We start from the raw sequence: 17,513 nt of genomic DNA, 5'->3' as shown, positions 1-17,513 counted from the left end.
ACGTCAAAAAAATCTATGAAGATTTTATTTCTTGAAAGTAGCCGCTAGGGGCGCTGTAGGTATAATATGTCATACATTTAATGTCATTTTTTTACGCAGTCGCTAGCGAGCACACCTAACGTAAACTTATGGTAAGCATCAGTGTTAGTTGTGTTCGTCTCAACTTTCGTAGCGCGAGCTGTGACAGGCCTAATTTTCTATTTTATTGTTTTTAAATACAGTGTCCCAAAAACAATGGATAACCTTTTCTAACTATTACTATGGTCTCTGAAGGATTTCTAATAAAAAGCGAGATCAAAATACTTTTCAGTTTATTCCTCGTAATGGTAAGTTAACGGAGAATGTCAATTAAGAAATCACAAATTTCTTTTTAAACCATACGATAGACAATACTAATGCTTTCTAATTACTTCAGTCTCTCTAATATAAAATTTTGAACAAGTAAAAATATCACGGTTTTCGAGATTTTTAAGTTTTATTTTTTATTTTTAGAAAATTGTCAGTGAAAAATCTTGAAAACTGTGATATTTTTACTGACGTCAAAATTTGTTATTAGTGAGATCATGAGGAGGCCTACCGATAATTGCATTGTTTCTGGGACACCCTGTATAAATCTTCTGCAATTATAAAAAGTTCAAACTCTGCAAAAATACAAATTAATTACTTCACATATACGCTTTCGATTATTTTGTTTAACAGGCTGAGTTGCACCACTTTATTTTAACCGTAAAAATAACTATAACCGGTGCTTTTTAAATGAAGGTTGACAGATTTTTGACGTTTAAAGATGGTGCAACTCAAGCCTAAGAGTAGGCGCACACCGTTGATTTTTAGTTGGCCGATAGTTGTGTCCGATTTCAAATTGTATGAAGAACCGTCAAAATCGAATCGGCGTAGTGTGCGCACTCCCATACATGCCCATACTGATCAACTGCCCGACTAAACTATCGGCCGACGAAAAATCAACGGTGTGCGCCTACTCTTAGCCTAGGCGCAGACTACCGATTTATCGTCGGCCGATAGTTTAGTCGGGCAGTTAATCAGTATGGAGATGTATGAAAGTGCGCACATTACACCGACTTGGTATCGGCCGATTCATCATACAAATTAGAATCGTGCCCAACTATTGACCAACTAAAAGTTGGTGGTCTGCGCCTAGGCTAAAATTATTATATTTAGCTTTTAATTTATTTTAATGTATTAAAAAATTTACAGCACTCCAATCCGCCAAAATATTAACGCTCCTGAAAACATTGTGCCAAGACCATCTGGCTCTCAACAGCCGTACGTATTCATATTTAACCATTTTAATTGTATTTTAAACTAGCGACCCGCCCTGGCTTCGCACGGGTGCTAAGTACACATATAAATCTTCCTCTTGAAGCACTATCTATTAAAAAAAACCGCACCAAAATCCGTTGCGTAGTTTTAAAGTTCTAAGCATACCATAGGGACATACAGCGACTTTGTTTTATACTATGTAGTGATTGAACATTGTTTGTCCACGGACCCCTTAGGAAATCAAGCACAATTTTAAGGACCCTCTTAATAAAAAAGCAGCGTTAAATTTCGATTACAAGACTTGGTGGCATTTACTTACTTGGTTGTTAAATGATCCATAGATAAGGCTGCGGACCCCCATACATACAGGGTGACTTTGTTGTATTTTTAAATTGTTCCGTAGAGCTTGTTAAAAAAATTTGGATACTGATTGCAAAATCATCCTGTATGCTCGCGGGCTCCGATACCTACGCTCGCAGACCACAGGTTAAGAAAGACTGGTCTATTGTATTCCATAAACCATGCCATATGTTTAAAGTTAAAGATGCTTTCGTTTTAATCTCGTGCTATGAACCAATCACTTTTTGAACAACCGTGAACAGTTCATACCAAATCCCAAAATATTTGTAAATGAATAAATATTAAAGTCTTCTTCTTCTTTTATTAAGTTTAACAACATTGTAGTTTTTTTTTTAATAAATTAAATCATTTTTAGCTCAACATCAGCTCAGAGCTCCAATCAAAATATAGCCCGAACCACAGAGGGCTGGCAAGTCGCAGACAGACCCCCGACCATAAACAATAAAGTGGAAAGACGTGATGACCACGCGGTACCCACTACTTCAAATACGTCAACAAATAAAATCGAAAAGAGTGATGCTCAAGCTTTAACAAGCAATGTTAATGTAAAAGTGACAAAAAACACTGCTACAAACCTGGCTGGCAATAACGCTCAAATTAAAAATGATACAAACTTAAAAAAAGAACCAGTCATAGACAATACAGGCAGAGAAACTTCTTCTTTGAGCGTCACTGTCAAAAATGCGGCCACAGATAATTCAACCTTATACAATGCATCGGACTCTGTGGATTCCGGGGTGGGCATAGATAATGGGATAGAGTCAGAAGGTGCTATGAAAAGTGGGAAGTCAATTGCTGCTGCTGTATACAGTTTGAAGACTAAGAGGGATCGGAGTGAAGCTAAAGGTCTAGGTCTGAGGAAGGCCAGGCTGATAGAAGCGCTGTCGGTGCCTTTGGAGAGCGATGTGGCGATGAGGTATGTGCTTTATCTATTTTAAATATACAGGGTGGAATTTTGTGATGCCACTTGGAGTGAAAGTACATTCTCTTAATATTGTAGATATACATTTTTTCTCAAAGAAAACATTCCTTTATTTTTGAAAAGAAATAGAACTGCATTCAAAGATTTTCAAAAATTTGCTTGCCACACCCGGGGATCGAACCAACTAAAATCTCTTAAAAATGACACCCTGTATTTTTATTTCATTGATCGTTAGGGTTATAAGGATGAAATCTCTCTAACAAACTTGATAAATCCAGGTGGCCATTTCAAAATTCCACCCTGTATTTGGTATGGAAACACAGCGAATAATAAGGGTGCTGTTTTTTAGCCTGGTAACACCTCGTGGTGAGCTAAATATGCTTGTGTTACGAATGGATTCACCATAATGTCCTTAATAGTCCAGCGGTGGAATTCGAACCAGCGTTCCTCAGATCACGAGACGGCCAGTCCGACCCCTTCACCGTTCGGCTACCGTGGCTTTTTGAGCAATATGACAACACTGTTCTTCTTCTTTTATTTGATGATGGCAATGAACTTGTGTTTTAAGTATTTTATTAATGCCTATATTATGCTAACCTCTATCCGTCTCTTTCACTCATGCCAGCGTGCCTTTTAAAGGAAACGAGCCAACTCCAAGGTATGTACTAAATATTTTTATTACGATCTGATCCGGTGGTTAGCTACCGGACCACTATGACGGATTTGAATGTTGCCTGGGTCAAATATTCGTATTATTTTTTAATGAAATATAATTTTGACTCATTTTATGTATTGCTAATCTATATCCGTCTCTTTTACTCATGCCAGCGTGTCGTTGAAACGAAATGAGCCCACTCCCAGGTACAAAACTACATTCTATTTAAACTATAGTCTGGTCGCCGAGCACGTAGAATTATGTCCAATGACCCCAAGCTACCCATCCTTATCGCTCGCGCGTAATTATGTTGCCGTTGCGCTCGCACACTCACTGCGGCCGCCCGTCGCACAGTCGCGACAGCAATATAATTATGCGCGAGCGATAAGGATGGGTAGCTTGGGGTCATTGGACAAAATTCTACGTGCTCACAGACTGGGCTTTACTTTGGTGGTTGGCGTACTGGGGGCTGAGTGTAAGTTGTGAGCGCGTTTAAAAAATGTATGAAAATTTTAGTTTTTGTACGTTTCCCGCTAGGGGCGCTGTACAATCCGTCATTCATTTAATGTCATTTTTTGACGCGCTCGCTAGTGAGCGCGTTTGATGCAAACTCACACTAGGCCCTCTGACCACTATTTCTGTAATAGTTTATTATTTATATGTAATAATATTGCTTGTTAACCTATATCTGTCTTTGTCACTCATGCCAGCACGTCATCGAAAGATAACGAGGTCACCCCAACTACGCCAAGGTACAAAAGTTTACTAAACTTTTTCGAGCTAGTCCGGTGGCTACTGTACAAGACCACTATTCATATTATACGTACTAGCGGCCGTCCGCGACTTCGTACGCGTGGACCTCGTTTAATTACTAATGACGTTGATAGATGGCGTTTCACGGTTTCCCCCGCATGAATTTTACGAACGTCAAATTTTTTTTCCACCGCTGTAGATTTTAACCAACGACGATAAATGGCGCTTTTTACCCACGTCTTATTTATTTATTGAAATTTAGTTGGTCACATATCGTCGTAAATGATAGCCAATATGTTAATCTGGGTTATAAACAATAATGTAAAGTTTCAAAGGAAAGAGTAACAAACATCCAGACATTCAAACTTTCGCATTTATAATATTAGTAGGATATTGCTTTCTAACCTGTTTCTGTCTCTTTCACTCATGCCAGCGTATCACCGAAAGAAAAGGAGGCGGCTCCAAGGTACAAAAGTTTACAATACTTTTTGAACTACTTCGGTGGTTAAAGTACCGACCACCATGTCGGTTGCGTTACCACTATTTCTTTATTCATTTATTATTTATGTATTGCTAATAACCTATTTCTGTCTGCTGTCACTCATGCTAGAGTATTATCGAAAGAAAAGGAGGCCGCACCAAGGTATAAATAAAGTTATTTCTAACTGGTCCGGTGGTTAGCTTACCGACCGGTTCTTTATTCGTTTATTATTATGTATTGCTAACCTATTTCTGTCTGTTACTCATGCTAGCGTGTCATCGAAAGAAAAGGAGGCTGCTCCAAGGTACAAAAGTTATTTCGAACAGGACCGGTGGTTAGTTTACCCACCACTATTTCTTTAATCGTTTATTATTTATGTATTGCTAACCTATTTGTCTGTCACTCATGCTAGCGTCTCACCCAAAGAAAAGGAGGCCATCATAAGGTACAAAAGTTTACAAAACTTATTTTGAACTAATTCGGTAGTTAGCTTACCGACCACTATTTCTTTAATCGTTTAATATTTATTATGTATTGCTAACTTATTTCTGTCTGTCACTCATGCTAGCGTGTCATCCAAAGAAAAGGAGGCCGCTCCAAAGTACAAAAGTTATTTCGAACAGTTCCGGTGGTTAGCGTATCGACCACTATTTCTTTAAATAAATAAATAAAGTTCTTTATTGCTTCTACAACTTACTTAGCTAGTTACAATAATGTTGTTGATTGATTGACATATATTCAACATCAAATAAACCGCACCTTCCGCGACGGGAACTTTAACGATTTTCTTCTGACACAATCATGGTGCCCCAACAATATTGGTGTTATTTTAAAGCCTAATAAATATTCTTAAAGAAAAACACACTTAATTTCTTAATAAATGATTAACATATACCATAAATGTGACTTGAAAAGATACCTCACTTTGGGCCCAACTATGGGATTAATTAGACCAATTTTTATGGTTATAAAACCAAATAATGATCTCACGTGTCCTCTTTAACAGATGGATAGCGATTAATCCCAACTTAACAGTTTTATAGTCATAAAAGTTGGCTTTAGCGTAACTACCTATTTTTTGAAGAAGTGACTCTGGATCCTTCTAAATACACATTTTTGGGGTAAAAACCTTTCCTTTAATGAAATGAAGGTTAGAACTAGGCTTTTAAATGGTGCCAATATTGGTGGGAAGTGGGGATGCATACGTTTGAAAATGCTTGTCGCGGGAGGTGCGATTTATTTGATGTCGAGTGTAGTTTAAGGAAGCAATTGGAGGTGGCTCAGCTAATGCTGCCTGAGAATACTCAGGCTGCGCTGATTTTCAGCCACTCCCATTTCTCTGTAGGTCTTATGCGAGAATTGGGTAATGAGGGCTAATAGTTCATCATCATCATCATTTCAGCCATAGGACGTCCACTGCTGAACATAGGCCTCCCCCAATGCTTTCCACGTTGATCGATTGGTAGCGGCCTGCGTTCAGCGCTTCCCTGCTACCTTTACGATGTCGTCGGTCTATCTTGTAGGTGGACGTCCCAAGGGCTAATAGTTAATCGTTTATTATTTATGTATTGCTAACCTCTTTCTGTCTTTCTCACTCATGCTAGCCTCTCATCGAAAGAAAAGGAGGCCGCTCCAAGGTACAAAAGTTTACAAAACTTTTTCGAACTAATCCGTTACCGACCACTGTTTCTTTAATCTTTTATTATTTATGTATTGCTAACCTATTTCTGTCTGTTACTCATGCTAGCGTGTCATCGAAAGAAAAGGAGGCTGCTCCAAGGTACAAAAGATTACAAAAATTTTCGAACTTGTCCGGTAGCGAATCGACCACTATTTCTTTGAATAAATAAATGAATAAAGTCCTTTATTGCTTCTACAACTTACTTAGCTAGTTACAATAATGTTGTTGATTGATTGACATAGTTTAAGGAAGCAATTGGAGGTGGCTCAGCTAATGCTGCCTGAAAATACTCAGGCTGCGCTGATTTTCAGCCATTCCCATTTCTCTATAGGTCTTATGCGAGAATTGGGTAATGAGGGCTAATAGTTCATCATCATCATTTCAGCCATAGGACGTCCACTGCTGAACATAGGCCTCCCCCAATGCTTTCCACGTTGATCGATTGGTAGCGGCCTGCGTTCAGCGCTTCCCTGCTACCTTTACGATGTCGTCGGTTCACCTTGTAGGTGGACGTCCCAATATTTATGTATTACTAATCTATTTCTGTCTCTGTCCCTCATGCTAGCGTATCATCGAAAGAAAAGGAGGCCGCTCCAAGGTAAAAAAGTTTACAAAACTTATTTTGAACTAATTCGGTGGTTAGCTTACCGACCACTGTTTCTTTAATCATTTAATTATTTACTAGCGGCCGCCCGCGACTTCGTACGCGGGGATCCCGTTTTACCCCCTTCATCTATCTTACGCGGTTTAGATTTTTTCATACAAATGTTTTTTACCGCTAACTCCCGTTGCCGTGGGAATTTTGCAATATCCTGTTGTAACTAAGCTTTAAGTTTACTAAGGTACCTGCATGCCAAATTTCAAGCGTCTTACTTAAGCGGTTTAGATTTTTCATACAAAAGGATTTTCCCGCTAATACCCGTTCCCGTGGGAATTTCGGGAATTCCTGTCTTAGTGCACCTCTACGGTACGTAAGCTACGTCCCTTCCTCAAGATGTATTGCTAACGTATTTCTGTATGTCACTCACGCTAGCGGGTCCCGGAAAGATGAAGCCACTGCAAGGTACCAAACTACATTTATTTGGATGGTGGTTATCGTACCGACCACTATTTCTTTAATCATTTATTATGTATTGCTAACCTATTTCTGTCTCTTTCACTCATGCAGCGTGTCATGGAAAGGGAGCGACACTGCTTTAAGGTTTAAAACGTAATTTTTCTTCGTTTTTTATAAAAGTTCTCGTTCATTAACGTCCTATTAAATGTTCTCTAAAGATATACATAAATAGACAAGTCCACAATATTTTGTAGTATTTCATTGAAATTATTTATGAATTTCCCTATAAAGGGTTTGTCACACTGGATGCGGTTTGAGGTCAGAGGCCTGGGATGCTCGCCGCGATAAGCCCTTATACGTTTGTCGTCAAAAATCATCGATAAGATTTTATCCCGGTGCGCATCTCTAGCCCGCAGGTCAAAGTAAATTCAGCCCGCATTATGTATAATTGCTTGACGTGACCGCAGACAGCATCTAGTGTGATAAATCCTAACGAAACGAACCTGAAAGTAAAGGCTGATTTGTAAAATTTTGACGATCTGGTTCTTGATTATTAAAACTCGAATGAATATTCAGAACTTGGTGTATTTTTCGCTAAACATATTATTACAGCTTACACGTCTTGTATAACTTTTACTACAATCTTATACAACTCGACCGTTTTCTGTCTTACACAATAGACATGTTGACACCACCAATCAACTGACGTACTTTTTAAAACTTTCAAAATGAAACTCTCCCATAGATTTTGTATGGCATTACAAGCAAGTGACGTCACTATTTTGTCAACTCAATCAAACTACTTTTTTTAATTACAATGCGAACAAAAATCGTAATTTACAGGTAATTTAAAATAAATTAAGTTTTTAAGACCAGAATAAAGAGTCTTTTTAAAAAAGTTGTGGTTTCGAATTATTGGGGTATGGTGTCAAACTGTCTATTCACTGATTCATATTTTAAACTGCTATTCTTACTCTCAACCCCAATCCTCATTAGACCGTTTCGTTTCCTCCATGGACTAATCATTTCTTGTATGTACAGGATGATGCGTCAAATGGGCTGGAAGGGCGGCCCGTTGGGCACGCGAGGCGACGGCATATTGGAGCCCATCATGCCGGATCTGAACCGGGTCAGTAATCAGTATTTATTTGCAGGGTTAGAGCTTAACTCAGTCAGTGCCTGAGGTATGGGAGCGGCACGGGAGGGGTGACATTGAAATATTATACGTGACAGTCAAAATTAAATACAAATCTGAAAGTCTGAAGTCTCGCTGACGTTTGACGTTATAAAAACAAGGCCATGCCGCTTCTATACCTCAAGCATTGACTGAGTTAGTGAGTTAGTCAATTTCGACTAATCCCAGACGAAGTAAAGTTTACGACGGAGTCTTCTGTTTTACTTCACTACGTGAAGCAATGAGGGCTATCGTTTTTATACTTAACAGTTGGCACCCCTAGCGATTGACAGGACCTTACTCTACAGAGGCGCCATCTTGATGAGTGCAAATGCGATAGTCCTCCTACCACTTTAGCGCTCACCAGTTGGCGCCACTGTCTTCGCTACTAGCAAGTGACAGGACCTTACTCTACAGTGGCGCCAACTGGTGAGCGCTAAAACGATAGCCCTCATTGCTAAAGCTGTCATCAATATCATTGAGCCAGAAATGAGCCATAAAATAAGGGCTATCTTCAGAAAGAATAAGAAACGAAAACTTTCCCTCTCTATATCACGATTTACGGACATTTTTGGGATAAATATTCGATCCGAGGGCCTAGTGTGAGTTTACATCAACGCGCTCAGTGAGCGCGTATAAACAATGACATTAATGTATGACGGATTGCACAGCGCCCTTAGCGGAAACATTCAACAACTAAAATTTTCATACATTTTTTACGCGCTCACTAGTTGTTGGACGTTTGACGTAAACTCACACACACTGTATCATAAAAAACCGTACCTATTTTCCTAACTTTTAATTATCACTTTCTTTACAGAAATCAAACGCCGGTCTTGGCCACGTTGCGCCCAAAAAGGAGCCCAAGCCTCAAAAACCACAGGCCCCGCCCCCAAAAGCACCTCAAGCCACGCCCCCAAAGCCACAAGCCCCGCCCCCAGCCAAACTGGCGAAGACTATCCACTGCCACAAGCCGCCGAATCTTCGTGCGGACTTATTGGGACATATACATTATTTGATAACCGAAGAATATATTGAGAGAGTGGTCGTATACTCTGCCAAGGTAAAGTATCTTAAGTCTATAGTCCGGTCGCCGAGCACGTAGAATTTCGTTTCGTCCAATGACCCCAAACTACCCATCCTTATCGCTCGCGCGTAATTATATTGCTGTCGCGCTCGCACACTCACTGCAGACGCCCGTCGCACAGTCGCGACAGCAATATAATTACGCGCGAGCGATAAGGATGGGTAGCTTGGGGTCATTGGACAAAATTCTACGTGCTCACGGACCAGGCTTAAGTCTAGATTCTAGACTTAACTAAAGACTACTCTAGACTAGATCATAATGTTAATATAGCTAGCGGAATAGAGTAACAAAGAACTGAGCGAGCGAGATGTCACTAGCAACAACACTGTGTGATGAAAAGACTATACGTGATGCTGTCGCCGTCACGTCAAACAGAACCGTTTTTTTTTTCAACTATTTGACAGTTCGGAGGCACTTATTCGCACGCTGAAAATTTGAACTGAGATATTTTCAGATTTTGCGTCAGTGAAATCCTTGATGTTTATGAGAAACTGTTCAAACTATGCTTCAGAAACGTGGTACACCATACAAGAATGCGTGGTAAATTCAGAGAACTGCTCCTGAATCAATAATATACCTACTACTGCTATTTCTATTTATTTATATCAACTGGCAGATAGTGGTGACTGAGTTTGTTCCGGCGTTTCTTTTCAGCAATTGCCATTATGTTAATCTCGAAGCGCTGGTAGGGCCCAAAAGATAAGGAGACATGTAAAGTGCTTAAGGGCTACCTTTTTCATTTTATTTTGTTTTCACGTTCATAAGTGCCAAAAATATTGGTCTAAATTGAATAAAACATTTGTGATTAGATTTTTGAGAGCAAAATATTTGACGAATTGTATTTTAGTCGGTACTGATTAAAAGGAATGTTTACTTTTCAAGATGGGGAAGAAAGACATCACCTTTCTCAAGGGCGTACTGAAGTCCATTGAGACGCGGACTCAGCAGGCGTTCAACGACGAGGTTCAACAGGAGACGTTCAAGAAGATTCTGGTTGAAATGGTGGCGGCGCCGGATTTGCAGGTCGGCTGCGTGATTGGAGGAGACAAAAGGTAAGCTATTTCTCTTAAAATAGTCTATAGTCCGGTCGCCGAGCACGTAGAATTTCGTCCAATGACCCCAAGCTACCCATCCTTACCGCTTGCGCGTAATTATATTGCTGTCGCGACTGTGCGACGCGCGCCCGCAGTGAGTGTGCGAGCGCGACAGCAATATAATTACGACCGGACCTTACAGTCTGTGATCAGTCACTTCTTGATAAAATATGATTCAAAAGTATTAAAAACTACTTGACCGAGGCCTTGACAAAGGTTGCGACATTGATATTTACAGCTTGAACATGCTCATCTTTTACTTTAGGCTTAATTAGTATGAAAAGTTCATAAATGATTAAAAGATGATCATAAATCAATAAATAATAGCAGAGTTTGAAGTGTCTTAACTGATCAATATTCATCAATACGTTTATTCGAGTTACAAGATAATAATATTTTGATGTCAATAATGCCGAAGTAATAATGTAGATAAACAATTAGGTAAAAAGTTTCTGACATCAAATTAAAATTGCTTTTTCATCTTAAGTGCTTTTTAGGCGATGGTTGTGTTTTTAATACATTTCAAAGTACACAAAGGATTGTATTTTTGTTTTATATTTTTGTATTAAACATTGATTTCAAAATTTATTTTTACATATAATAGATACATATTACATTATTGTTTTGTGTGTTTTTTAACAATCCTGACATTAGCTGCCATAGAAATCTGACATCACAAGTTTTCATAGATCAAATAATTCTCTTCCAGGTCCATATGCTTCACCAAACACGGCGTACCCAGCTCCCAGAAGACATGCGATCAGCAATATATGCCGCTTGACACCGTCATATCGGTGGCTTCCAAATACCGCCACGCCAAATTGATCACCACCGATATCATAATGGACATAGGAAAACATTTAGGCCCGCGAAACACTGTCAAATGCAACAAAGCTATCGGCCATAGAATTATATTATTAACATCAGTGCTAGACTTGGTTACTGGGAATAAATTAGAGAAAGAATTGAATTTTGATTATATTTTAACGTGCAAGCAAGTGGGATACGTCAATGAGATGGTGATTGGAATTAATGCGAGGGTGAGATGGTCGCATAGCACTTGTTTTGAAAATCATCTCATGGTTGAGATCCTGAAGGTTCTGAAGGAGACGACGCTGGTTCTGCAAGCAGTGTTCGCCAATAATAACCAGTGAGTATAATTTGTTATAGTTTGGTCTGTGAGCACGTAGAATTTTGTCCAATGACCCCAAGCTACCCATCCTTATCACTCGTGTTCAGGATTTTAAATAAAAGAGTCCTTTTTACATGATATTCTTCATAATATGAAATGGTAAAATGGAGAAAAAATACGAGCTACGCGCTCGAGAGTTCGATCCCAAGGTAAAGATGGCCGGACGACGCCGCTAGTGATGTTCTTTACTTCCTGTTTGGAGGCATTAGTTATAGTGACGTCCGGCGAGGGGTGAAACTGTTGTATGCGCACTGCGCGAACAACTCGCTCGTAATTATATTGCTGTCGCGACTGTGCGACGGGCGGCCGCAGTGAGTGTGCGAGCGCGACAGCAACATAATTACGCGCGAGCGATAAGGATGGGTAGCTTGGGGTCATTGTACAAAATTCTACGTGCTCACGGACCAGGCTTTACATTCTTTCTTTTCACACTAACGCTCGTATTCTCAAACGATGCTTGCTTAAGTGAAGCAGCAAATTAAACGCACAGCGTTGAATAGAGCTCTGTGATTGGTTCGTGTGTCACCCTGTGCGTCCACGCGCACTGAGAGACCTCATAGTAACGTTTGTGAATACGGGCGTAAAATACGCACCACCAAGATCAGAAAACACCTAGAGTTGCGTTTTTTGGTTTATGAATAAGACATAGACTTAAAAATGTCTTGAGGGTAGGTACTAAAGAGTTTGAATTTACTTGTGATATAGTAAATTACTTACCTATGTTAAAACTTATAGAAAGTCCTGAGCAATTGCTGGTATTTTCAAATAACTGTAGTCTCCAAAAGAGTTGTAAAGTTTTTAAATACAATAAAATAAAAGTTTTTATTTAAGGACTTATGCGAAAACGTGCCATTTTTACTTACTTCAAATTTTATTGCTCTATATTTATGTTTACGCCTTATCGTCTTTGTTTCAGACTGTTAAAATTCCAGAAGACATCCACAACTGGTGCTTACCAACCGCGTTTCACCAACAGCTCATTGGAAGACAAAATCGACAATAAAGACAGTGCTATCCCTGGAACGTCCAAACAAACTATCGAGAAAGACTCTCAAGCCAAAAATAATAAGAATGATGCCAAAATTGACAGTAAGACTGGACAAGAAGTGATCGTTATATCGGATAGTGATGAATCTTTTAAGAAAGAGGCTAAAGGTGAATGCAGCACAGCAAACACATCTTTCGAGTCTGAATTCGAGAAAGACGTTAACGAGCTCAAGGAAGCTATAAAAGCAGCCGATGACAATCTAGATGAAAAAGACCATGTCAGTGCGAAAAGACTGCGATCGGATTCGGACGGGTCCCACGGCAATAAGAAAAAGACCAAAATAAATACCACCATCAAATACTTGGGGATCGCTCCAGACAGCTATCCTTTAGAAGAAGTTGGCATCGATGAGATAATGACCTTCCAAAATAAGGTTTGCGAACACATAGAAAAAAAGAAGGAAAAACCATTACTGGAATGTCTTGGCATCAAAAATGGCGCCATCATATACTGTTGTCATGACGAATTCGCCAGATTCCTTGTCGAGAGTGTTGCCAACAACATGAATTTGAAAACAATCAACATCACAAATCTGTATAAAAACAAAAAGAAACAATACAAAATGTCTGCGAGGATCAACAGCTACTTAGATCTGAATTTGAAGAAGCTGTTTGCTACAGTCGAAGACTACAATCCTGGATTGAAGACGGATCTGTGGGGAGTTATTGATGTCCAAAACAACACCGGGTATGTTAATATTTCTTTAGAAGTAGACGAGGAATCTTTTGAGTACATATCTGACAATAACTTCAGCATCTTCGCTGGTATGGATAAGCTTAGATTCAATTTGTTGTGGGAATAGGATCGCCAAAGATGAATGTTGAGTTGCACCACGTAACTTTAACCGTAACTATAACGGTAACCGGTGTTTTTTTGTATGACGTTTATTGTAGTTAAAGTAAGATGGTGCAACCCAGTCTAAGATTTACATGGAGTTGTGAGTTTAAACTAGTCACTTGTTCAGTGTCGTTAGGTCTCAGCATTGATTTTGAAGGCTACAAGCCGTATTGACTGTACCAATGTTTTACATTATATTTATTGGGATATGTGCATTTATAACTACGGTTTAAGACATTTATTTTTCAAAAAAATAATTCGAAGTTTACTTATGTAGAACATGAGTTATCTATTGAAAAATACTGTCTTAATACTGTACTGACTCGAACACAGCTTTGCGTTTGATGAAACGATCCGTTTTCACCATCAATCTTTAATTTTTAATTAAGTGACCCCTATAGTAACACAATAAAAATTCCTATCGAATTTTGTTTTCATAGGGGTAATTTAAAAATTAGGAATTGATGATGAAAACGGGCATCACTCTCATTAGCTCAATGGTCAAAGTAGTCATTTATTTTAAGTCCCAAGAATAATTGTCAGGAATAATATTCTCTGATATTTATTTAGCTAGTCACTAAAAAGTGGAAGGGCGTGGCCCAAATATTAAATTTACTTTATTTAAGAAGACACACAGCAAACATAATCGTAACACATAGATAATTTTAATAACTTAAAATAAGTTGTAACTGGCACTAAAATTTGCATTAACGTATCTTTTATGATAACTTTTTTTTTATATTCAAATGAACCTATATCTTTCAAATGTGACATTTTGTATTTTTTTCCTACAATTTAGTTTAGTGTAGTTTATAAAACTATATTTTTAAGATCTGAAACTAAGTCATTCGTGTGATTTATTTAATAATATTGATCTCAAATGTTGCTCAATTGTCACAGTCAATACAAAATCAATGCTGATACATACACAATGTAAGTCAACCAAAGAATGATAAAAATATCCTCGGTACTTTGAACCCTATGTTAAAAGCATAAAGTTTAAAATCTTTTGGAGGGAATATGACAATTTGTAGGTATAGATGACCCACGCTGAACTGTCCCACCAAACTCAATGACAGGGGGGCGCTACCATCGTTCAACTATATGGTTTCCAACATGGCAAAAATCGGAACCAGCGATCCGGTATTGACGGTGGCGCCCCGCTGTCAATGTCATGCATAGGACAGTTCAGTATTTTGGAACTATAGGTTGAACTGCTGTATGTCAACCTTTTTGATGTTTAAATGGTGTTTAGATGTCAATGTTACCATCTTTAGACCCTACTATTATATGCCAACATCTCTATATGATACTATGTATTGAAACTTATTTTTTCATAAGTTTTTAGGATTCCTGCATTTTTAATGCAAAAAAATATTTCAAACATGATTTTACATTTGAAATAAAAATCATGTTCAATTTGTCAAAATTTTATATTTACTTAAAATTAAAACTTACTGGAAATGGTGACATTATTTTACAGTGTCAAATAAAAACGTATTTTGAAAAATATATATATTTTTTATATAAAACTAAAAGTGATATATATTTTGAAATTCTACAACGTGTAGTTAGGTACATTTTTAAAATCGTATCTACCTATCTATAATATTTTGGGGCATATTAACTGAATTTTAGAAAATTTGGACATTTCACTACAAATCTTTTATGTTTTTTTAATGTTTCACACACAGCAAAAGGCTTAACTACATAAAAAAGTATTTTTGAAACTACTTAGTGCCATATTAAAAGTTATTTTTAAGTATCTTCTTATTAGGAACCTTGACACTCTTATTTAATTTAAAAGTAAAATTAATTATAAAATTACATTAGTTTTAAAAGTTGATTTCCAATTTTATGTTCTTGATATCTCAAAATTTCAAATTTTGCTTACGAGCGTGCACTGATATTATTTGATACTTTGATGATTTTTGATATTTTAAAAGCCTCAGTGGTATGCATGTTTTCTAATATGGATTCAAAATTTTGTAGTTTTATAATTTCATTATGGTGGATGATATTTCAAAAATCGTTACATTTTCTGTTAAAATTTCAATAGATGTGTATCTTAATAGGTGTGAGTGAGACACTGGTATGTTTGTCATTGATTGACAGTTTTGTATTTGATTGAAGTTCCTGTTTAAAATTAAGTTTGTTACAATGTTGAGTTGTTTAAAAACGTTATATTTTTTGTTACAAGGATACCTTAAGCATAATCTATTTTAATAAGAGATTTTTATAACAAAGTGACCTATTTCAAGCATTCTCTTTCCATCTGCTTAAAGGAAAAGTATTTTTAGTCGCTAAGGTCTTAAATACCTACTTTGTTATTTTATTTTAGTCTTTTTCTAAATTTAGTTTGCCTCAGTTGATGGGGGGAAATGTGACATCAATGTTTTTTTTTTGTGCAATAATTTTTTTTTATAAATTACAGCCATAAGATGGATGAAGAACGCTTCGAAATACGATCTTATTATGTTACTACATATGTAGTTTATTTTCTGTTGACATTCCTTTAAATTACAAGTAGTTCTAACCACGCTCAATTATAAAATTTCTAAAACACTATAAATCGTTTCATCCACGAAGACGCGCCCCACCAATTTTTGGTCTCGGTCGCGCGGGGTGCGGGGAGTGTGGTCCGAGCAATCCGAGCGGCATTATTGTAGTGTGCGTGTGGATGTGCACTCATGGATCATTTAGCGTGTACCGATAACACTCAAACATTAGCGGAAGAATGGTGGGGCGCGTCCGAGTGGATGAAACGATCTAATAATCTTTTATACAATTTAAATTATTTTAGAAATATTCACTTTAGCGTAAGATTGTACTACAGGTAAACATTGCATTTATTTTACTAAAATTTACGTAGTTCTCTAAATACCTATCTCTTTGATGTCTTTTTTTATATACATAGTAAATATCCAACCAAACTTTGTAGTACTAAATTGAAACTTAAAAACATCGGTGGAAGGTGCAATATTGATCGCAGCTTGCTTGAAAGGATTTTTGATCAATAGCAATCGCTTTAAAGGCCCGGTTACACCAAAATAAATGTTGATTAATGCCCGTTTCCACCATCAAAACATTTTTTTAAGTGACCCCCTATGGTAGCATAAGGAATTTTGTTTTCAAATGGGTCACTTAAAAATTAGGGATGGATGGTGAAAACGGGCATAAAGCTCTCAGAAAACAGCTGTTTTTTAAATTGTTTAGTACTCACTAACAACCGTTAAACTGACAAAAGTTAAGAAAAGGGTAAAATTAGTGACTTTTTCCTATGAACCCCATCATTTGGGACGCTAATGCAATGTAGCGCTTTAAAAATATAAAATGGCGTTCCTACCAAGACTACTAACGAACAAACAATAATGACTTGACCACTTCACTAATGCTGGTTTTCTATAGTCAATCCTTATCCAAATCCGTCCGTCATCTGTCAAATTTCAATATTTTTTGGTGAAAATATCTACGGTTTTCGATGTTTTTACATTTTCATATTGTTTAAAAGACTATTTAAATAATATTTAAGTGTAACCGCATCAAAAAATATGGATATTTGATCAAAAACAGATTCAAATTTGACAGTGGCAATCCGGATTCGGACAAGGATTAAATATGGGAAACGGGCGTAAATGATGACTACGAAAGATGCACTCGCGTGACGCAATAGTGGCGCCACTGTCGTGCCACAGTAGCGCCACTGCATCGCTTATGTCTAAGTTGCCGTATAAAATGGCTTCACCAGGCATTGATCTTGGCAGAAATAAGCTATGACCCTCAACCATAATAATAAGATGATACTCATATTTAAACATAATATAAAATAACCCACCGTATAGTATAATATTGCCGTTTAGTATTAGTTAACTACAAACTCAATTTTTATCT

At 37.6% G+C, this 17,513-nt stretch overlaps 1 protein-coding gene across 6 annotated transcripts in view; it reads left to right on the top strand.

The window, feature by feature from the left end:
- Positions 1-16,004, top strand: part of LOC135085041 (uncharacterized) — a 32,416-nt gene extending 16,412 nt beyond the window's left edge. For 5 of the 6 annotated variants that reach the window (XM_063979820.1, XM_063979818.1, XM_063979821.1 and 2 more), the window contains 7 exons: positions 1,216-1,284; positions 1,997-2,557; positions 8,232-8,319; positions 9,185-9,427; positions 10,334-10,503; positions 11,255-11,695; positions 12,654-16,004. In XM_063979820.1, coding sequence (XP_063835890.1) covers positions 1,216-1,284; positions 1,997-2,557; positions 8,232-8,319; positions 9,185-9,427; positions 10,334-10,503; positions 11,255-11,695; positions 12,654-13,587 — 2,506 coding nt within the window. In that variant the 3' untranslated portion in view covers positions 13,588-16,004. The remainder of the gene's footprint in view (positions 1-1,215; positions 1,285-1,996; positions 2,558-8,231; positions 8,320-9,184; positions 9,428-10,333; positions 10,504-11,254; positions 11,696-12,653) is intronic. The other variant, XM_063979819.1, reaches the window with a different exon arrangement.
- The last annotated feature ends 1,509 nt before the right edge of the window (positions 16,005-17,513 follow it).

Source organism: Ostrinia nubilalis, chromosome 27 (assembly GCF_963855985.1).
Source record: "Ostrinia nubilalis chromosome 27, ilOstNubi1.1, whole genome shotgun sequence".
Classification (NCBI taxonomy): Eukaryota; Metazoa; Arthropoda; class Insecta; order Lepidoptera; family Crambidae; genus Ostrinia; species Ostrinia nubilalis.
The sequence above is the reverse complement of the archived record's forward strand: the minus strand, read 5'-3'. Positions and strand labels throughout refer to the sequence as shown.